This window comes from Chroicocephalus ridibundus, chromosome 8, assembly GCF_963924245.1.
Source record: "Chroicocephalus ridibundus chromosome 8, bChrRid1.1, whole genome shotgun sequence".
Lineage (NCBI taxonomy): Eukaryota > Metazoa > Chordata > Aves > Charadriiformes > Laridae > Chroicocephalus > Chroicocephalus ridibundus.
In genome coordinates this window covers 28,714,164-28,737,017 of record NC_086291.1, presented here as the reverse complement: position 1 = coordinate 28,737,017, position 22,854 = coordinate 28,714,164, and the positions used below count along the sequence as shown (strand labels likewise).

Genomic DNA, 22,854 nt, shown 5'->3' with positions numbered 1-22,854 from the left:
GATTCTTGATGCAGTGATCAGTTTATTTGGGACGCACAGCTGCGGTACATGTTGGGAACAAAGACTCCAAAACGCCTCTGACACACAAAATGTCCCACTGATGATGCTGGGACTGCAGAGCTTGCTTTGCTGGAGGGTCCACACCCAGGAATGTGCAGCGCTTTAGGAGCTCTCCATGGCCCAATACTATTAGTAAAAGGGCTTTCCTAGCCCGTTAAAAAAAAGCCCAAGAGATCACTCAGCCCTAATTTCAATTCAGTAATCACTGACCCAGAAAGAAAGAAAAAAATACATTTTTTGAAGTAAAAGATTTGACTCGGAAAGAAGGAATGCCGAAGTACTTTGCAGCAAAGTCCAAATCTGCTGGTTTGTACTTTTGGACAAAACCATGAGAGTAAGCCAGTGGCGACAAAGGCTTTGTCAAACATGCTTCAGAGCTGTGCAAGCCACCAGTAGTGACTGATCACTGAGGCTCAGAGCGCTTCAGGAGATTCATTCACCTGGTGCCCAGCCTCCTGTTCAAGAGGGGCCCTGTGGCCCATCACTCTCCACCACGCTCTGCACCAGGGGCCATCAGTGCTATTAAAGGCTCAAACGGACCCAAAACACTGAAGAAAGCTGTCTTGCATTTTTTTCCCTCCCATTCCTCCTGCCGTTCTTCTGCTCCTGGGTTTGCTCTGTGGCAACCAAGCGCCTTGCCTCTCAAAAGGATGCTAAGAAACTGCTTAAAAAGTAATGTGCTGAAGAAGGCCTTCCCACAGTGTGCAAATACCACCTCTCAGCCACCGCCTGAAGGCCGCTGAGAGCCAGGTGCTTTATTTCCCTCTTTATGGAGACGTGTCCGTGCCTCAGAGGTGGCCTTCAAGGTTGTGGCCCTTGGTCCCCAGTGGGCAGGGAGCGGCTGCCATCCCAAGCTTCCCACTAGCCTGGTCCTTCCCCCACTGCACGTGGGCAGCAGCGGCACAGCCAAGAGGAGGAGGAGGGTGAGAACTGCCTGAAACGCCAGAAACACCTCCCACGCCTTCCTGCAGCGTGACAGGCAGCTCTTCCACCCACCGAGCCCGGCACGCACCCGCAACCCCGACCCAACCAGCTCGTTTGACACCCAAATTGCGGTAACACCCAACGGCAAGATGAGGAGCCCCGCTGCAGCCCAAGGGTGCTGTATTTTTTGCAGGGAAATCCTTCAGAGCTGGGTTCCCAGCTGATGGGAAGGGTGAGGACACAGCAAGGGAGCTGGGGGGGACCAAAAAAGGCTCCCGCAGCCACTCGGTGGCTGGCTGAAGTCTTCACCACTGCTGTCCCTCTCTGCAGGAGCACGCTGCGACGCAGGGCAAGGGATGCGTTCGTTACATGCCAAGAATAATGTCAGAATGACGGCACGGCAGGCTGGCAGCTTGCATGCAAAATCAGGGATTTTGCTTTCACTCGGGTTTTATAGCAAGCGAAGAGGATGCTGCTTTTCTTTCTTCAGGAGAAGGAAGGGCCATGTTTACCCTCTCAGTGGTGGGCTGCGATACAACCGGCGGGACCACCCTGCTCTGTCAGGAGCAGCTGATTTTGTGGAAGGGGGGGATCGGCTGTGACAGCGAACACCTTGTTTTCCATGTCCTCCTGCACCCACCCTGGTATGCAAAGAAGTCCCACACCAACACATGCCCAGCCTTTAATTCCAGCATCAACACGAAGCATGAGGGGCTCAGCTCGGCAAGGTCTGAAGCGCCCTGGCATAGCTCAGCAGGGTTAAGCACACACTAGCGTTTAAGCACAAGGGAAACAGCATTTCAGCCCTGGAGCAGCTCATGAGCAGAAAGTTAAGCAGATGCTTTAGCATCTTCTTGAAGGAGGGCATGTGGTAAGTGAGGTCTTACTCAGCAATGGGTATTTAGTGTCTTAAAAAGAGCAGGAGGGGGAGAAACCATGCTACAAGGAAGCCAAAAAAATTACAACTCTTTTTTTTTTTTTTTTTTTTTTTGACAAAAGCTTTTGTCTAAAGCTTATTCCCTAATTGAAATTTTATCAGTAATAACAAGGTCACTGTTCCTCAGGAAGATCAGAGAACGAATAAAGCTGCCTTCCCTGCTGCTTGTAAATCCAACAAGCAGGGGTTTCTCCTCCGTGCTCCTCGGGCAGAAAGGCAGGAGAGGTCTCCACCTCCTCGCCGGCAGAGGGGGAAGGCTGCTTTGGTCCTGGTAAGCACCACAGCCCCAGTCCAGCAAAATACTTTAAAATGTCAATTTTTGTCCCCCGTGGTTGTTTCAGAAGATCTTTGACAGATGCTGGAGGAGATGATAGCTGCAATCAGTGAGAGGCCTGCTGTGCTTGAGATGGGGAATCATACTGGTGGGGCTGGGCAAGACCCCACTTGAAACGGTGAGCTAACAGCTTGCACTGCTGCTAAGGTTTTCTGAAGAAACCACACCGAAATACCGACCCCGTGACGCGGCAGTCAGCAGATGAGCAGCACAATGTGAGCAGAGGAGCTGTGGTAGTATCCAAGTGCAGACCAAAGTGATGGTGAGGGTTTTTTTGGAAGCAGATGTGTGTCAGGAAGGAAAAGAAGAAAGCAGAGAAGGTGAACACCCTCCAAAACAGAGCAACGTCATGGCTGGAAAATGAGGGTGCAGGATTGCTGGCCAAACCCTGTCCTCTGCTGCCCAGGAGAGCAGGCTCCCATGTCCAGACAAGCCATAAGAACAGAGCAACAACCGGAACATATGGGCCATCCTTTAATAGCCCATAATAGCTTGGGCTATTAAGTTAAGTTTTAATGATTGAGAGTGTAAATGAACTACACTGATGAAGATGGAAGGGGAACATGTGCACCCAAGTCTAGGTAATTCCCAAGAAACCCCGTCTTCCTCCCCTGCAGTTTCAAAATCCTACTTTCAACTTCTGTAGATGCCCACAGAAACACCTTAACACAAGAGTGTGAATTTAAGGTAATCAAAAAAAAAAAAAAGCCTCATGCTCCTCTCCTGCTGCTTGTACCCAGACCAGAAGGGCTCATTCCCCTGCTCTCTCCCCTCGTTGCATCTAGAAAGGGCATCTTGATGCCCCTACCAGGGCACGCATCACAGCTGGTGATATCCTTTTAGAGCAAAAAAAAAAAAGAAAAAAAAAGAAAAAAAATCACAGGAAAAGCCCTTTCCCCCATTGTTGCGGGTGACAGGCCAATAAACAAGCCCCCACGCTGACCGAATGCAGAAGCCTTCCCGGCTCAATAGGCTTTTGTGGGGCTGGCAGCCTTGCCAAGGGAGAGGAGGCAGCTCAGGAGATGCTTCTTCCGCCCCAGCGCTGCAGCCTGGCACCGCGTCCTCTCGGTGTAGCCCTGGCCAGCAGAGGAGGAAGAGGAGGCCGGGCAGGCCAGGAGAGGGAAATGAGCTGCACCAAGCAGTCCTTTCTTCTGCCGCTGCTGAAAGGGCTCACAGGACACAGGGGCCCCTTTCAGAGGAGACGGTGGGCGCTGGGAAACGTTAGCCTGGCTCTGCGGTGGGAACGCTTTTCATCAATCTGGTTTTGTTTACGGCACTCGCAGAAAGGACGGGAAGAAAATGCTGGGAGGCGGCACTAAATAATTGTATACTGTGCTAATTTTTGTCCATTTCTTATTTCGTTAGAGAAAAATCAATAGAGTCATTAAGAGCAATCAACTTTGCTAATGAGTTTTAGCCTAATAATTCTGCCCTTGCATACGTTTCAGTTAGCAACCCCCCCAATCTCTAACAGCACTCTTTAAATACGACACAAGAGGCTGCATTGTGCCTTCCCCCGACGTTTCATGCCCAGTATACTAACGAGGGGATGAAGCGAGTTGCCACTGGGCATCACTCCCATGGCATCCAACAGCAGAACAGTAGTCTCCAGCCTGGCTCCCTGCACCCAGGCGTGTGGATCAGTGGAGAAACCCCTGCAAACCCACCCTGACACCAGCGGTGAAGACACAGTTATCTTTTGACCCAAAGTGACATGCCCTGGGGCAGCAGAAACACGATGCCCCGGGCTTGGGGTATCCACTGGCCCCATAAGAGTTCACAGCAAGACATTTTCATGTGCCATGACATGTTTTAACCTCTTTTTTTTTTGCCATGAGCATATTTGCATTGTCGTTATTTTTTATAAGCCACTGCTACATGTAGCCATGTAGGAAACAACTTACGATGATGGGACGGGTAATAATTTCCTCTGGAACAGCTTACCTGGATTGGTTGAGGGGTTTTTTGTTTGGTTTGCTTTTTTTTTTTTTTTTAAAACCATAAAGCCAGAGATGCTTCTCTTCTCGGGGTACAATCCCCACATGTAATCCTAGAAACTGCTTGTCAACCGCTCAATTGTACCTCAGCCTTGGTATTTTTTCCTACAGTAAGACAGCTGCCTACACACTGTGCCACGGCCTGCAGTAATAATATATACTTAAAAGAGATAATTTCTGATGATCGTTCTACTGCTCTGTATGTGGGATTCAGATAAAGCAGTCATTTTTCAGACCATTTTCTGTGATAGCCATCATCAAGACATTTTCGCTAGCAGGTGCTAAATGGGGTAAATTTTCCACGTTCAACATTTTATACGTCACAGCTTTTGATTTTGCTTTTATTTCATATTTTCATGCAAGCCTGAAAGCCTGGTGGGACAGAGCTCCCTCAATTCTATGGACTTAAGCCTGCAAAGACTGTGCGCAGGATTAACTCTCTGCTCTGAGTTGTCCTGTTCAATTAATGGGGTTTCTTTTTAGGGGGTAAGGAAGTTTGCGTGTGGTCCTGTGCAATCAGGGTTCAAATGAGATGTAGGAAGAAAAAAATCCAAATCCAAAGGCTGGAGAATTTCACTCTTTGTGAGTCCATATACAGTATCTGACTAAATTAGCCCTTGCACTATTGGATTAGTGAGAACCCAGGTAACCAATTTATTTGCCTGAATATCAATACAAACGGCCTAGTTTTGTGACAGTTTCTCACTGCAGCCAGCAGAAGACAGCAGGTGTCACGCAGACAGGGATGCTGTTACCAGCACACATTTCTATCTTCTTAATCAGAGATGGTATTTCAAAACCAGATTTATCACACCGTGATGAGTGCAGCGACTTTCCCCGTCCCAGCTTGGCTGGTGGGGCCCATTTCTCCTCTTGTAGGCACCAGAGAGCAGATCTCGGATTTATCCAGTGGCTGCCGCCTTCATTTTAGGATGGATGTGTCAGTCGCTCTCCGCTTCCTTCTTGGGTTTCCAAAGTCATATTTCTGCTTTGATTTCTCAGCTCAAGCAAATCACTCACACCTCTGACCCACATCTTTCTGATTTACTCTGTGGGGGGTCTCTCCTCAAGCTTAATTGCTGCTATTACCTGTTGCTCATCCTCGGCTGAAATATATTTATATGGCTTCAGGCAAGCTCAATTTTCAAAAAAAGATGAAAACGCTGTCACCAGGCAAGCTGCCTGTCTCTGCTCCATTTTCTTCCCAAACTCTTTGTATGTGTGTGCCTGTTTGCCTCCAAAAGTAAAGCCCATGACTCTACTCACAGTAACTTGTGGCAAGCCCCAAGAGGACTGGCTGCAGGGGCTGGCAGATGTCGGGAGCATTTCTGAGACAGGTTTTGCCACAGCTCTCGGGCCTCGTGCTGCTCACAGGTGACTTGGGCTTTCTTTTCCCTTTTCTCTCCTGGTGCAGTGCACATCCAGCCTTGGTGTAGTGCACATCCAGCCTTGGTGTAGTGCCGAAGCTGTGCTCACCCTCTGCCAGTACAGCAGCATCCCACCAGCTGAGGACCATCCTACAGCTGCACCGAGATCTGTTCAACCTTTTAATCGCCTGGTTCCTATCTGTCTGGATGCATGTTGCTATGCCATGGAAACACCATCACGAGAAGCACTCTGTGGTCTGTCATATATATGTATATGACATCTAGGTATGACATATAACTACTGTTTCTTGTGCTGTCGACTGCTTAACTCTACCCAGCTACTCCCAGCCTCCTACATAACTTTCTAACTCTGGCTTCTCATCAGGTTTTGGGGTTTTTTAAGCTCAAATTCTGGTGCCTCTGAAATGACTGGCTTGTCTCCAGCGGAACAAACATCTAACCCTACTTGCGGGGCTGACTTTTACACTCTCAGTGCTACCTCAGCATTCAGTGCTGAGCCTTCATTTCAGTATTTCTTCCTTCCAACAAACCCTCTGAATTGCATTACCATAATCACAGGCAGTGTCATACATGCAAGTTCAGCTCTAGCTCTGTGAGCAGGGACAGCCACTCACGCAGAGATCCGAACAGATGTCTCCCTCTGAATGCCTCACAGTGTTTTGACACTGAATTTTGGTAGACAGAAGCTCCATGCGTTGCGGCTGGCATTCTGGTTTTTACCTTTGGGTGGCATTTGCAGAACACAGTTCAGCCGCACTGTGCCCGCACAGGCAGCCAGCAGCGCGTGCTGGGTACTGACAGGAGGGAGACTTCTAGAGAAATTCTCCAGACCACTTCATTATGTCTTTTTTTTGATCTCCAGGGTTCATAAATACTTCATATTTTCAGTTGCTAAAACATCAGCCAGTGTTCTTTCCATTTCACACTTTGATTGCACAAATGTTATTTTAGCTGACCTTCCTGTCCATTTAATCGTTTTCCTGAGTCCAAAATGCACATTTAATTTTCCTCTCTAATTCGCAGCACACACGTTAGAGCTGTTGTTACTCATTTGTATCAGATGACCCAACACCCCTTGGGACTTCAACACAAGTTGAGGGATGTTTTGCTTCTGACTATAGACACAGCCCAGGGAGTCAGTGATGGACAAATCCAATGCTACTCACAGTCACCAAGTGACCATTCCAACATGTTTTGGGACCTCAACAACAATAGGCAATGTCCCACACTTCTGCAGGCTATTTCAAGCTGTGACTGGTGAGCTGCTCGGTGATGTAATTCTTTTAATTGTTCGACTGCTGTCCTTCATTTTCCTGGAGAAGGGACTCAAAATGCTATTTAGGGATCAAACAAAACCCCTCTTATCTTCCGATCTTTTTGGCACTTGTGGCAGATAAACTTGTGGCAGAAAACCAACGTATTGTGGGCAAAGATTAATTAAAAACCCCAAAACTTCTCTTAGGAAGACTGTTTCCTCAGGCATAGGAGGTCCCCAGAGAAAGCAAATCCCATGCTCAGCTGCGTATTAACCCCTGCTAATCTCATCAACTGTCAGCAGCTTGAAATGCACGGGAGCTGTCTTTCTCTCTTTGACAGATAAAACTGTGTATTTCCTCTAAATAGGCAATCTCCTGATCTAGAAGATAAATTAGTACAAGAGCCGGGGAGAACACATGCAAGCATCTGAGAGCATAGTCCAAACAGTGAGGAGACACGGTCAACTGCATCTCAGTGTGGCAGCTGGTGAATGAGCGGTATTACTGTCCTGAAAACAGATCTCGAAAACAAAAACTAACCTCAATTCATAATTAGATACAGCCATCAGATGGTCTGCTCTGTAGATAAAATAGACCTTTGGAAAATCCATTTCACTGGAGATTCTGTGTTTGACATTACAGAAGGTGATGATGTCCAGAAAAGCATCTAAATATTTACAGAGTGAATGCATTTATTCAAAGGACCTGTAGATGTATTACGGATATGTAGAAATTCTACTTTTAAATGCATAGAGGTTAAGTAAAACCTTAACTGTCACCTGTGAAACAATGGTATAGAAATACTCTTCTCAAGAATCTGCAAACTCCTGCTCACTTCTACTCTTCCGCTTTATCTAATGTTTTGCTTTCACCAAATGTTTTTTGTTTGTTTTGTTGGGTTTTTTTAAGAGCAGTGTAGTAAATTTGTTGCTTAGGACAAATAAGAGATTAACCCACTGCAGCACTCTAACTCCTAAGACCAAGAGTGCTGGCAAAAATGGCAAATGTTCAGTCATCCACATAAAAATTTCCCTCCTACTCTGCAACCCAAAACTACAACTTGGGAATACAAATTACTTTATTCCAATTGGGAAATCAAATAGTTAATACCAAGTATTAAATAAGATACCCCACTTCAAAATATGAAGTGTAAAGAGTACACTGGTGAGTGTAAGCAAAAGCTGAGATCTTGCTTTGGGCTTATGTTCTAGACTTGATCCAAAGCCACTTAATTCCTCAAGTCTCAGAATCCCATCTATGTTGTGGTACAATTATTCACTACTATCTCATAGAATCACAGAATGGTTAGAGTTGGAAGGGATCTTAAAGATCATCTAGTTTTAAGCCCCCTGCCATGGGCAGGGACACCTCCTGCTAGACCAGGTTGCTCAAAGCTGGGATTCTCATTTAAAAGACTTGTGAAACACTTGAAAGCTGCTATGAAGACAATGAGATATGCAATGAACCATTCACCCACTTCCTCAAAATGTCTCCAGCATCATTATTTTACTCAGCGTAGGTCCTGAGGCAGGGTTATCCCTACATACAGCTACACAACCCATAACCTTTGGAGCTGGGAGCTATTTTGAAGAGATTCAGCAAGAAATAAGCAGGGTATCCCAGATACTACTGGCATTAAGATTCCTGTTGTCTCTCACCAAGATTAAATGAAAGATCAAATCACTAAGGGCAAAAATCCCCACTTTGCTCTTCTCCTTTATCCAGCAGTCCATGTATATCCTGAACATTTGTGTTGAGTTAATTTGCCATTTATCCTAGACCGGTGATATTTCCACAAAACAAAGGTTTCTTTCCAATAACTCCTGCAACCTCTTTACCTTTCTGGTCACCTTTACGCTTGAACTATCTAACCCACGAGCGGTAAGGGGTACCTGGGACCAGAGTCTCTCCAAGTACTGGAGAATGTGGAGTGCTGCAACAGACAGGGTCCAGTTGTCCTCCCCAGGGAGCCCAGAAACCTGTGTGTCCAACCCCTGAGTGAAAACGTGTGTTTGCTGTATTGTTTCTTACCTTTTCAATTTTTTCATCAAGCATTCTGAAGAATTCTTGTTGGCTTTCAGAGATGTGCATGCTGAAAGGCAAAGGAAGAGTATCAGTACCGACAGGATTTCTTCCATTTTAAATACCAATACTGCAGTTCAGAGTCGCTGAGGGACCCAGCTGTAAGTTTTTACCACTGTGAAAAATAAATCACTTCATACAATGACTACAATGATAATTTTTTTAATAAATTTTTTTCTTTTTCTGTTTTGCCTACAGAAAAATTATTGCATTTGGTTCTGCATATGCATGCTACACTTGGGATGGTACCTAGGACCCATGTGCATCCAGAGGAGACTATTCCCTTTTCCAGGCAGGCTGCAGAAACTGAATAGCCTGCTACCTTTCCTTGGTACAGCGAGGGACCCAACAACACCCAGGCACGTCTACAAGCTCAGGCTGGTCCTTCCCCTCCCGGCCAGGTGGTCCTTACTGCTCCCTGAATGGATCCAGCAGACTATTCACTTCAGTTGATTCTGCAGCCCCAAGAGGCAGAGGAGTTAGTGATACGATTTTGCATTAGTGAAGAGGGCTGGAAAAGGCTCTTACTTGTTGTCTGTAAGACGCTGATGGTGGCACAACATGCCCTTCCCCAAGGGGGATCTGCAAACTAAAAATCCAGGAAGGTGGGACACAAAGGAGAGGATGAGGAGACAAAGAGGAGGATGCATGGCAGACGGTACTTGGGGTGTGTCTGCTTTAGTTATGTCAGGGGGTGGTAAGAGCCTCCTTCCTGAAATAGTGATATCCCTCAGGGGAGGTAGAACTGGAGCATCCTCTGGACCCACAGCAGGAAGGAGTGCCTGGGCCCACTGGGGCTGGAGAAATGTGCCAGAAACTCAAAGCGGGACAAAAAAGGATGCGAAAAAGGAAGGATGAGAGACTGGTGCCAGCGTTAACAGCAATGCCAAACAGTTAGAAGGACACACAGCTCTTGGAGATTTTCTCCAACACTAAAAGCTGGTTCAGCTTGCTGAATTCCCACCCCAGGCTCCTCTTCCGTGCTGTGATCCCTTCAGCTGTAATGAGTTAATACTTTGCCCAAGTGTCCAACAACACACTGCACTTTCCTACAAAGCTTAGCATTCATATTTCAGTTGCTATCAGGATGAACGTATACAATGATTTGCTTATGCTGGACATAAATGAAGGTTCAGTTCAGAAGAGAAGGTCTCAGAAATGCCATTAAAACCTAAAGCTGGTAAGTCAGGAAAGGGAACAATTCACCTTTCAGTGACTGTGGGTGTTTTTGTCCCCAGCTGTCTGCCTGTCCCTCAGGTTCCCACTTCCACCTGAGATGGAGAAAAAAAATGCTTCTTTGGGTCAGCGGACCCTGTCACATGCATATTCAGGTCTCTCGGGGTGGGGCTTTAAGGCAGTACAGCCCCTTCTGGGTAGAGAAGCACTAGAAACTTATTCTTGCCTTTGCAACATCATAGGTCCAGTTTCTAAATCCTCCTACAAAAGAGAAGCGCCCTCAATCTTACTTTTACAGCTGACATTTTAAAGCTCCCTTCAATGTACATGAACTTATAACTTGGAACATGGTCCATGTTTTGTTTTGAAGTAACACTTCTACAGGAACAGTCCTACAAGATGTGTCTAATGATTTATCTATTAATTTCTGCTCTTTTAGCTGAGTTGCCCTTTTCCACATAATGCCAACACCCCCTGCCTTGCAGTCAGAATTAGCAAGGTTTTCAGATGATAAACTTAAAAAAAAATTGCACATGATAACAGATATGTGCTGACTTGGTGATTAGCAACTCAAACACATGCAGCCAATTCATAAACAGAAATCCAATGCTATGTTGGGTAAAGAGCAAGGGCTTGGGCAAACAGCAGAGGTTTCACCCAACAACCCAATGTTAGGTTCCTAACTCTCTGAAAATTTTCCTTATTTTTGCAGGACTGACAGAAACCTCTGCCAATGCAATGTCTTTAGGCTTTTTGGTGAATGAAGGTCAGTTCTGATTTCTGTGGGGACTTTTAAAATCAGAGTTTGACGAAAGAATGGCCAGCCCAACCCCACGCACCAGAACAGATAAACACACTACAAGAGATGATCCGTCAAAAGAAATGACCCTTTTTTAGCCCAGGCTGATTAGCCTCCTGTTAGAGCATCTTAAATACATATCTGACCCGTCTGGGAAGGACCAAGCCATAATAATGAAGTACAGCTTTCCTGAAGGGTGATTTTAACCTCCACCTCCCTACTGTGAACTTTTTTGCAATTACATCTGAAGCACTCGATTTTTCCTTTTGAAAGGAGGATAAATTATACTGTCAGCTCATTAGGAAATTACTGAAGTTTCTAGGCTGGAAACTGTGTACGATGCACTTGGTATGCAGCAAGTTTAAGTTAATAAGTGCCCTGAAGTCACAGCATAAAGAACAGCAGGTCCACTACTGTTCAAAATCCAATAGCAAAGCTTTATCACTTTGTTACGAACCCAATATATAGCTCCATGTAATCTGTTATTTTCAATCTAATTAGTGATTAAAATATAACAGTGATTTAGGTAAGAAACGAGTTACTAATATCAATAACCAGCTCTGTCACAGGAGTGACGTGTTTCATGGCCTATGTAACGCTGACTGATGTCAGCCAGGGCACAGCACAGAACTGCGAGCCAAGGGTGGAGAAACTCTCAGCTACACGAAACCCTCGTTTTAAGAAACAAATTGACTGTTTTAAACGGACAAAGTTTACCATTCCTAATCTCAGGCAGTATAGCTGCTAAACTAAATCAAGAGCTAGCAAAAACCTTCCTGGGAACTTAACTAATAGCACTTAAGAACACTAGTGCATATCCAATGTTGTTTACGTGTAAATTGTATGGAAAGCTGAGAAATAATGCAGTGTGGTACTCCTATAAGGCACGGGAAGATACATCTCACACATTTTTAAGTCCTGCATTTTAGCTGTGCAAAGGACAGCATGCTGCAGGGATGCCAGCACAAGTGCTGCCCAGCTGTGTCACTGGTACCAGGACACAGGTGACCTTACCTATTTTATTTAAATTGGGTACTGTTTTAGGGTTGCTGGAAACACCAACTGGTTTTCTCTAGGCCATAATTGGGAATCTCACAGATACTGCTTAATCCTGTGTTTATTTTTATTACTATTAAAACAAAATAATAAATTGAACTTACTTTGCTCTGGGTTGATGTACTAATCCTGGGATCTCTTTATTAGATTTAAGTCTTACATTTGAACTGGCACTTTTTTCCTGAAACACACAAAAAACACACAACAGAGAGACCATCAGTATATATGAAACACACAAAGCGCGACAAGCATTTGTCATCATGGTGTCACACTCTGATGGCTTCAGGCTCTTCTACCTGCACAACCGAATGAGAAAAGTTCATCAAAAATGAAATTAAAGGCAACACAATTGATGCAATGACCCTGGGTGGGTATTTTTAAATGTCACGGACTCGGTGGCCTGGGGGATTGTCTCCAGGCCACTGGGTGAAATCCGGCCCTGGACGTGTAGTGATCAAACACCACACTGACTAGTAACTCTCAAGTGGTCCATGGAAAACGAGGTGTGCAGCTGCGGCTGGGCTCCTCAGAGTCCTGTTGATGATAACATTAATTGGCACCTGTAACAAAGCAAGGCAAAGCACTGGGAAGGCAGAGCCCCAGAGTCACTCCAGACCTGTAGGCTTGCTCAGAACAGAGGTGAGCAACTTGAGCAACGTGAGCATCACGTTGAAAATTGTATGTGGGAGAAAGCATACATTAAACACACCAGTGTTTAATGGCAGACTTGACCTGCTCAGCCAGAAAATTGGACGCCAGGGGCCCAAAGAAGCAAACCCAGCTATGTTCACAGACAAGAACACAACCATGTCCTCCACAGAGGACCAGAGCCATTAAAAACATCTTAAAAAAGGCATGGGGAGGGAAATTGAGTTTAGTTGAGAGCCAGCACTTCAAGGTAACATCTTCTCCTCATGCCAAAAGTTTCCGTAAAGCAAAGCTTAGTGCACACATGTATCTATTGCCTGCAAAAACCTGGAGAAGGATACGGCCCCTTCCAGATCCTCCCAGCGCTGCGTGTTGGAGAAAGCTGTTGGTGCAGATGGGAGAGAGCTGAGTCAAATCTTACAGCTCACCCGCTCCACAAATCCATCTGAATTTCTTAGGCACGTCATGCCCGTGGCAATTTAAGAAATGTAAACCCAAGAATTAGTGCTTTTGTGGGTAATTTTGGTAGCTTTGTTTTGTCTTATTTAGCCTCTGAATGTCTGAATCACACAACATGATTTTTAAGAGGGCTAATAAATCATTGAATTTAAAAAAAAATAGGCTGTCTAGCAGTTAATATTTTAATGAATAATTCTACAAGGGCTGTAAACATCAACTGCCTCAGCATATTTAACACTGCTTAATGCGTATCTTCTAAGCCTTCTAAACAGAAAACTGTGTCTTGCATGAAAATAACAGTGAGAGAGAAACAAGCCTTTCTTCCAAGCCTTCAGAAACATCTCGGTATGTTTGTTACATCACACCAGCCGCTGCCTGCCCATGATGTCAAGCCAAAGCAGCAGCAGATGGAACCACTTGCTTTCAAAGCATCTTCTCATTTTAACAGTGTTAACTGGGGATGACTATGTACATGCATGTTGCGTGTGGTGAACATGCATGTACATAGTCATACAACTCCTATGAGCTGATGTACGACTCACACAACTGTCCAGCAAAATAAAAAGAGAGGGATAGGTCTCATGGAGAAGACACCCAAACCAGAAATCGGCTAAATCCCAACCTCATGCACCAGGTGAGCCTTTATCCTCAATCTGCTCTGCCAGTTTGTTTGCCGAAACACAGAGGCAGAAACAGGGAATGATCCCCACTACACATCTGGGATGGCACATCTGGATGGTCCAGCAGCAGGTACATTCTGCAGCGCAGCACCTCCTGCCCACCTACTGCAACACAAGGTGAATTTCAGGCTATCTTCTGTCTCTGCATACTGTCAACTCTGAAGGCACAGACCTCTCCCCACCAAAAGCCCTGCTGTGAATCCACTGCCTCAATTACAAGAGGAGGGGAGCTCTGATGTACAGCTCCTGTGTCGGAAGCTGTGATAAATCACAGCAGCACAAACCCAGCTTTCCACACCTCCACTTGTGGTTTGGCATCAGTGCAGCTCTATCAGTGGCTGGAATCAGCACAAACCCCAGCCTAAAGAAACTTCTGTCACTTAGGAACAAACAGAAACACACAAGGGAAATATCTGTTGCCTTCTCTCTGAGGGTCCCACAGCAATATTAGAATATTAACTGACTCACACAGGAAGACGGAAATAAAATTCCAGTTTACTTAACTTCAAGATCACAAAATTTACTCTTTCCCCTCCTATTGCTTCCGATAATTAACACACCTCAATTACCTATTACTTACAATTCTTCTACTTAATCAGAGTGTGCCACCTTCTCCATCTGTTGCTCAGCAGGAACAAACAGAAAAATTGGAGTTAAGAGAAAAATAAAACCCAACCAGGCCTTGAGTTGGCTCGTTGCTCTGTTTATAGCTATTATTTTCAGCAGTGATATTTCATTACATTGACCAAAATACTGGCTTTGATAAAAATAGATATTAAAAGATAATTCTTCCAAATACAAATAGAATATTTGTCCCCCATCATTTTGAAGACAAACCGATTTATCAGAAATTAACAGTTTGGATTCTAACGTTGAGCTTACGAAGAAACCCGCGATGCTTTAGCACAGTCAGATTGCTCTTCCAGACTGGCTAGACTTTGGCCGAAGGGTCACTTCTGTCAGGCTAACCTCATTTGCTCCTTTATTTAACATTAAATAAGTTACCACGTCTCAACAGAACTGCAACTGGTTTTAGCGTACTAATCTGTTGCAAATAGAAATTAAGATGCCAAAGTTGGGTTTTGGTCTAGCTCTGCTTATAAGGATTATTTAACAGAGATGCACTAAACGATGTCTCACTCCACATGCTTAAAAGCAAACCCTCTGGGATGCCGTACCTGGAGAGCGGCATTAGCTTGTCTATAGTAAAAAGGAGAACGTCGGACATTTTACTCCCCATTATTTTGCAGTTAATCATTATCAAGGTAAAACTGTCATCCAATCAAGGTGATTTCATTTGATAGATTCGTTAATTATTGTTAATTCCTCCATAAAGGATGCACTGTATCTGAGTTTCAGGGCACTAACAGATGGCGGTGACTCTGCTGCCAGATGCTATTAACACAGCAACAGCCACTACTGCCATTATAATTAAATATCTGTCAACATTTCCCTTGATGCTTCTCCTCTTACAAACCCTTTTCTAGAGACATATGAACTTAATTTGAAGTATTTTGCTTCTTCGTAAGATGGCCACAGATGGACTCAGGTACGCTGCTAATAGCGCTTCTTCTCAACTCTCTCAACACTCACGGCTTACTAGAGAAGGGATGATTTTTAAGAGCTGCTTCCCTAACTGCTAACTTACTTTATAAAAAGACTATACATTATTTTATGCATTTTTTAAAAAATTGATTAAATTGGCCAGGAAGAAATCAATTAAAAGATGATAGCAGCATTTTTTCTACCTAATCTAATGGCTAATTTTCATTAACTTACAGTCACATTTTGACCTTTAATTGTTTTTCCACTAAAGTTACAATCATTAAACAAATGCACAACCAAATGGGGACACACACCCCCCCAAGACAGTAAAAACTAGTGTGAGTAAAATGGGGTTCTTAGTTTAAAGGCTGTTTTTTGTTTAATTTGGAAAAGGCTGAAGTATCCAACTTGCAACAGTATCTTGGAGCCACCGATGTTTGAAAGTGGCACATTCCCCCAAACTGGTATCGTTTACAAGATTGTGGCTCTAGATTTGGTACTAAAATATATTTAAGTTGATAGAAACCATCAATGGTCTCTCCAGACAGTGATCACATTTTACTCAATATTGGTAGTTTATAGCTATTCAAACATTTATAAAATAATATTCCTGATTTATATCAAGATGACACTTTTCTTCAAAGGAGCCCACAGCGCCTTTCAAACTGCTTTCTGGAGCCACGTAATTGATCATTAAAATCATTTAGGGGAAAAATGAAGTACTTATTTTCTTTTTTATACCATAAACTACTCTTTAAAAAAATCATATCTGAAAGAAGGAAACCAAATGCATCAGCTCGAAATGGCATGAAAGATGAGATGTAAAATTCCAATATGCCAGCCCAGCACTTTTTACCTCCCCCAGTAACGGGGACCAGCCTCAGGTAGTAATATTTCTACATGGACTGTTTTGATGCATCAGGGTGAACAAGGGAGAAGTACTGACCTATGAGATTTTACTCAAGTTTCCTTGCTTTATACATACATGAGCATTTATTTTTTTGAATTATTATTTGGCAGGAAGAGAGCCTCTTTCTTCTTTCTCTAGCTACCTGGAAGCAACCACCTTAACTACCACATAAACTGCCTTATTTAGGGTAACTTTATAACGAAGGGGCAAATGGAGCATTGAAAAATCTCAGATGCTGGTCAAAGAAAACGAGTCTTGGATCCAGTTTCATCAGAAGAATCACACTATCCCTGCCATAATGCGTATATGGGGTCTAGGGCACACTTGGTGATGAGGCAGGGCATGGTATGGAGTGTGAGCATTGGACAGTGGTAACACACAGAGCCCACCCTCCTCCTCCTCCTCCTCCTCTTGGGATCCTATGCATGAGGCATGATGAAAATCACGGACTCATCTGATGGTGGAGGTGGGTGCCTGTGCGGGCTTGGGTTGCACACACCAATCACTGGACAGAGTGCTCTAGATGCACATCCGTGCCAAAATATACACCAGACGCTAAAGCCAGGGCTTAGTAATGACTTTAACCTTCATGGCATACATGCAAAGAGAGACAAAGAAATAGATGCTCATGGTAAGAAGACACCAAAGAAAGACATTACCATCACAGTCATGAGAAGGACCTTCTACCTTTCCAAAATAAGTCATACATACATGCACGCATACACCTATGCATCTTGCTCAGCAAGATCTGGCCTAAAGTCAGTAAGGGTCTTTCAACTGAGTGCAAGGTGGCTTTGAGCCAGGCATTCAAAACACAAAAGAGAAATGCTTGTTGTGCCTGTACAGAGTAAATCCAACCATGGAGATCCTTCACCAGGCTTAGATAATCCACCAAAGAAGCCAACATAGAAATTCAGGGCAAGTGCGAGTGAGAATAACAAAATGATGCTACAGAAGAGTATGGATTACAAGGAACTGGATGAATGTGGAGACTGAGAAAAAAGAAAACAGGCACTAGCTGAGAACATGCTACAAACTCTAGAGCAGTTTAAATGGACCCTAATTTACCCCTCCAAGGGAGTAAGCAAACCACATCCTTGCAGTGTGGGGCACTGGCTGGAGCCAGGGGAACAAACTTGCCCCACTGGCTCTCTGATATTGAGCTCCCCCTCCAAGGACATCTAATCTGAGGTCACCTGCTTCCTCCTATTCAGGTTGCCACTTGGCCTGCTTCTTTTTCTTGGATCAGCTGTTTGCATATTTGGCTGAAAGAAAGATGAACTGGTGCAATTACTGATTTCTAGTTGCTTTTTTAAATGCCTTTGAGATGTTAAAAACTGAGGGGGAGGCAGGGGAAGGATTATTAGAAGAACACCTAACGTGCCCACTACACTCAACTCAAGCTGTAGGATCTCAAAATATCTGAAAAAAATCCAACAGAAGCGTAAAGTTGGGGAAAAAAGAAACTAAAAAAAAAAAAAAAAAAAAAGGAAGAGGAAGGAAAAAGCTCCCTCTGGAGAGAGCCGCAGGACCTCTCTTGCAGTATCTAAATATAGTTCGCCCTCAGCCAAAGTCTTTGAGCTTCGATGAAGAATGTCATTAAAGAGCAGGGGAAAAAAAAAAAAAAAAAAAGAGGGGAAATTCCCACCACTACCGCTAAAGGGTTTTCAAAGGGCATTAATATTTACTATATCTAGTATCTGCAATTTTTTTTAACTTCCGCATCAGCTTTTCAGCTCCTTCTCCCTCCCAGTGAATATTAGAAAGTCTGGACTAATTGGTGACGGTAATTCCAATTAATTCTGTCAAGTAACCAAATACCAGGAAAGCTGTAGATGAACTGAAATCTAGACATCGGAGAAGCTGGCACAAAGATGGGATATTAAGGCAGGTAAACAGATGAAATTACAAACAAGGAACATAAATGATACATAAGTACAACCAATAAAACCTCTAGCGATACTCTTACCTGCACCTTGCTCACAGTTCTGCCGTTTTATCACCCCTCCACAGGGATCAGACATTTGAATCCTCTCCTCTCTATACACCTTGTCACACCAAAGTCCAGAAAAATGTTTATTTCTATCTCAAAGTTCTTTGTTGCAGATAGACTGCTAAACTTCAGGGTGTCCACTACAGAAAACAAGAAGTGGGATCCCTTGAAAAACGCCTCCATTCTGAAATACGAGGTTTATACTGCCCTAAACATCAGGGTTTTCCGGTTCCTTCAGCCTCTGTGGTACTCCAAAAGGTCAGCCAGGATAAGAAAACGAACATCACAGACGTAAATAAAGCCAAAACAACCGGCGCTGAACAAAATTTCACATTTGAAATGCAACTATCTTGCTCCTTCAGCAAAAGTCTTACTTATCCATGCAATGAAACCCTCTGCTTCCCATCCTGCTCGCAATCCCATTCCCTGTGAAACGCAGGGTTTGCAAGGTTTCCAGCAGGAAGTAATTTGCAAAATGAAGTCAAGGAACATCCTCTGTAAAAACAACTCTGCAAGAGGCTGAAAACTGTCCCTTACAGTCATATACACCAGAAACTAAGGTGACCTGGGATTGCTTGAGGGCATGAAGAATACTTGCTTACATTGAAAGATACCCAGAAATACTGCAAATAAAATGCCGTGGGCAGAAAGGAGACCTTCTCCCCAACTCTCATTAATATACCAGATCTTTAATGGCTTTGGTACATCAGAGTGGTTGAAAGTTTTACTGGCAAATAAAAAATAGATGGGTAGAAGTTAAAAACTGCATTATTGATAACTTACAGGACTAGACTGACTCTTAAGACTCTTAAGTCAGAGGTTTTAGGGCACTTGACAATAAAAAGCACAACAAACCTTTATCTTTTGCAGGTGTATCGCTCTCCTGGATTGTACAGCACCCTGCATAACAAAACCTGTCTCAAAAATTAACTTTCTTCTTAATAAAGCCTGTGTCATCAATTACTCACTCTCCACCAGGCTTTTACTGAAATATAATTATTTATAGTAAATGTATATATTACTCATGCTCTCAAGTTTTTCATGCGTGTCTCCTGAAGGCCGTTTTCCACCAAGTGTAATAACATGGAAAGTGCTGGCATTAAGCGTGAAACAACAGCACTGCATGAAGTCTGTAAAACATTTATAGCCAGGAATAAAGGGTGTAGACAGTCTGAAGAGTAACGTGGAGCATTACGCAGCCTGTGTGCAGCATGGCATGCATCCATTAGTTTTTGCTTCAAGACGGCACTTTGCTGGAACGGTGAGCATGTTATTTGCTACTACAGTTTCTGCGGAGCTTTTCTTTGGATAGTTTTGAAGAGCTTTATGCCCTTCCGACATATACGAGAGAACACACCTAGAGAACGAGACGTGCCCTGTTTTGTGGCTTTTTAAATAGCTGGTCTTAAAATTTCAGCAAGTGTAGTGATTTTTGGAATGCTGGTTTTCTAAAGGTAAAACTGAACTTTTTCAGCTGGTTTGTGGAACGTGCTCTACACCTGTCCTTTGGAAAATCAGTTCCCCAAGAGATGCCTCCATATCAGGCACATGCAAGCAAAGCCTGAGATCTTCCTGCACCATCAAAACCAAGCAAGACTGATGACCAACACAGATCTGAATGTCCCCATGTGCACCGGCACGACCTCAATGCCTTCATACTAAAATCTGGGTTACATTTTAGACTGGGACCATTAAAAAGATGGTGACCATCAAACAGCCGCTTGGAGGAGGTGATAAAAATAACACCTGGTTCCCTCCATCTGCAAAACAAGAGCACATTGATGGTGTCTCCTCTTGTAGAGTCTGCAGTTATACTGGTCGCTGGCTTTTATCTGCAAATTGCAAGTTTGAGTAGTCTATGTCTATTACACATTTCTTATTACAACCAAGCCGTTCCATAAAGTACACTGAGGTCCTCCCAGGTGTCAAGACAATGAGAGTGTCCCAATAACCCAGCCGTAACAGGGGATTTTGCAGGATACACACAAGATACTTTTTTCCTCTTGTTTGAACCTGAGATTTACAAAGGATGGAACAACAAATGAAAGCAGTGAAAGAAAAAGTCCTTCTGAGTTTGTTGTTTACAATTAAGAGAAGAGAAAAAACTGAAGTAATTAGAAAATATGGTGCAAATGAAAAGACACAGTTGAGCCAAATATAAGCAGAATAAAATGGTAGCAAGAAATTCTGAAGGAGAGAATCCTGAAAAGTGAGATGAGAGAAAACTGAGAGTGGCGCTACTCATCAATACAAATATATTTGCAATGGGAAGGTTTTGGGCATTAACAGCCTATAGGGATGAGTCTCACGTACAAAGCAACAGCGTAAATACAACTATCTCCTTGTGTCCCACTCACAGACAGGCATTCTCACACCCGTTATTCCCACAATATGCCTCCAGTCTCCACAGGCTGCCATCATGGGGCACATCTCCAAGCGCGGGGAACATCACAGGCCGCACATGGTGTGCTCGTGCAGAGGGACACCCCTGGCTAACTGCACTTCCCACTTGCGGAGCTGCGCGGCTGATAAGGGAAAAAGCATACTAATGCATGCTCCAAACCAGCAAGAATTACTTACAATCAGCCCTCATTCTCCCAGAACTGTCCAAGGCTCAAATTTTTAGATTTTTGGTAGATTGCAATTATGTAAATGCCACTGCTGGAAGATATTTTCAATGTCTGTATTCTGCTTCTCTCAATGTCTGTTTTATTTGCATTAATTCTCAAATTTGCAGAAGGCGTAAGATTTAAGACCCGAGAGTATGAAGTTATAGTTCTTGCTACACGGCAAATTTCAGCGAGCGTGCGTAAAATGTACGTTTTAAAGAATATAATAGTTTGAATATTATTAAATATGATGTAAGTACTATAACACACATGAGAAAATTTATGGCTGCAGGAGGAACCTTGAATCTGATTTATGTATTTCATACTGTCTTTTCATTGTTTTGGTTAGCTGTTATTTTTGAATACTAGAAAAAATAACTATTGTTTCACAAAGAATACAGCAGCGTGCTCATTTACTGAGTTTCCAGTCCTCAGATATACAAGAATGGATTTTGTCTGGATTCTTCAAACAAATTTATTTGAGAGCAATACTGAGAATAGATATGATATACATCAGAATGAAAGACAATCATAAATGGTTTAAAAATTTCATGAGCCGTTTAAATCAGTAATGGAAGGTAGGTTAAGTGTTTATCTCCTCTAAGTTTCCTTGGAAAAAGAGCAGAGAAATAAGCATGTCTCCTCAGTGATGGCAAAAAGAGGCACCAATAAGTAAATATATTCCATCAAGGATGTATAAAAATAGCTTTGGATGCTCAAGATGCTGCAGATTAGAGGGAGATATTCAAGCCAATACTGAGTGAAGAACTAGCTTAAAATCCAATCACAGGCTGGACATACTGCTGTCCGACATTTAAAATGTCCATATTTAAGAGTCCCAAAATGACTGTGTGCCTTATATGCCTTTTACTGTGTGCTCTGATTTTAATGCGGCCGTCATGTCACCTTCTGCACCACCTCTTCCCCAAACCACCCCTCATAGGTGGAGAAGAGCTGGAAAAGACTCAAAATGCGCTCTGCCTTCCTTTACCAGAAAGCAGGAAACCTACAGGCAAATGCCAGCCCTGGCAGTGGCACGGCCATGAGACAGGCCACCATCGGGGTACGGCGTGTGCTCCCCTGGGAGGGACTGGCAGCAGGAGAGGAGGTCTCCTATGCTGTGGAAGATGAAGCCAGCCAGGGATGGATCCTTCACTCACCCACAAAATTTCAATGGCTCCTTGATCAGAATGTGAAATAGCACCGTGAAACCCTACAAGATTAGCCTTGGAAAGCCTCACATGGTATCAACAGCCACTAAAGGAAGATATTTCAAAATATCACCTAATTGCATCACCTGAGGGCACGTATCCAAACCACTTCAACAGATTTCTGTCCAACCTGTTCTCCAAACTCCCACCCTGCAGGTTTTCTCAACAGCCTGTCTTTCATTTTGTCACTTCCCTAAAAGTTCAAACGTTTATCCTACTACCTGGCTTAAATTCTTGCCTGATGTCTTCTTGCATCTCTCAGTGGTCATGGAGAAAAAACGATTGTCATGCCTTTTAAAGTAACCTTTTATATAGTGGGTGACTTGCATTTCCTTCTGTATTTTTAGGCTAAACAAATCAATTCCTTCCATCTTCCATTACAGCTTACGTTTGCTAAACCTCCTATTCTTGTCACTCCCCTCTGGGCTCTTTCCCATCTGCCTACATCTTTCCTACAGAGCATGCTTCCAATTTCGGTTACAGTATTTAAAGCCTTGCTGAAGTCAGGATGTATCACATGAATTGCCATATTTAAGAGCAAAAGAAGCTCCTGTTTTTAATGTGGTACCTCAAACCAGCGAGATTAACCTCCTGTACTCATAGATGGCATCCCTCTGCCTGCAGCAGCCCTATCTGAGGCTGGCAAGCAAACAGACGCAGGCTGCATGGGGCTCTATCAAGTATTTTTACTGTTGAGGTTTCCCTAAAAAAAAAGGAAAGCACATTTATTTTGAAAAGCAGGTTAGATCACGTATTTGGGGATGAGAGCACCCAGCTCCTCCAAAACCAG

The 22,854-nt window shown here is 43.7% G+C and overlaps 1 protein-coding gene across 2 annotated transcripts in view; it reads right to left on the bottom strand.

Moving 5' to 3' along the window:
* The window catches only part of C8H1orf21 (chromosome 8 C1orf21 homolog), a 118,122-nt gene that overhangs the window by 1,847 nt on the left and 93,421 nt on the right, over window positions 1-22,854 (bottom strand). For both annotated transcript variants that reach the window (XM_063343992.1, XM_063343991.1), the window contains 2 exons: window positions 12,114-12,190; window positions 8,928-8,988 (listed from right to left, as the gene is read on the bottom strand). In XM_063343992.1, the coding sequence (XP_063200062.1) occupies window positions 8,928-8,988; window positions 12,114-12,190 (138 nt within the window). The remainder of the gene's footprint in view (window positions 1-8,927; window positions 8,989-12,113; window positions 12,191-22,854) is intronic.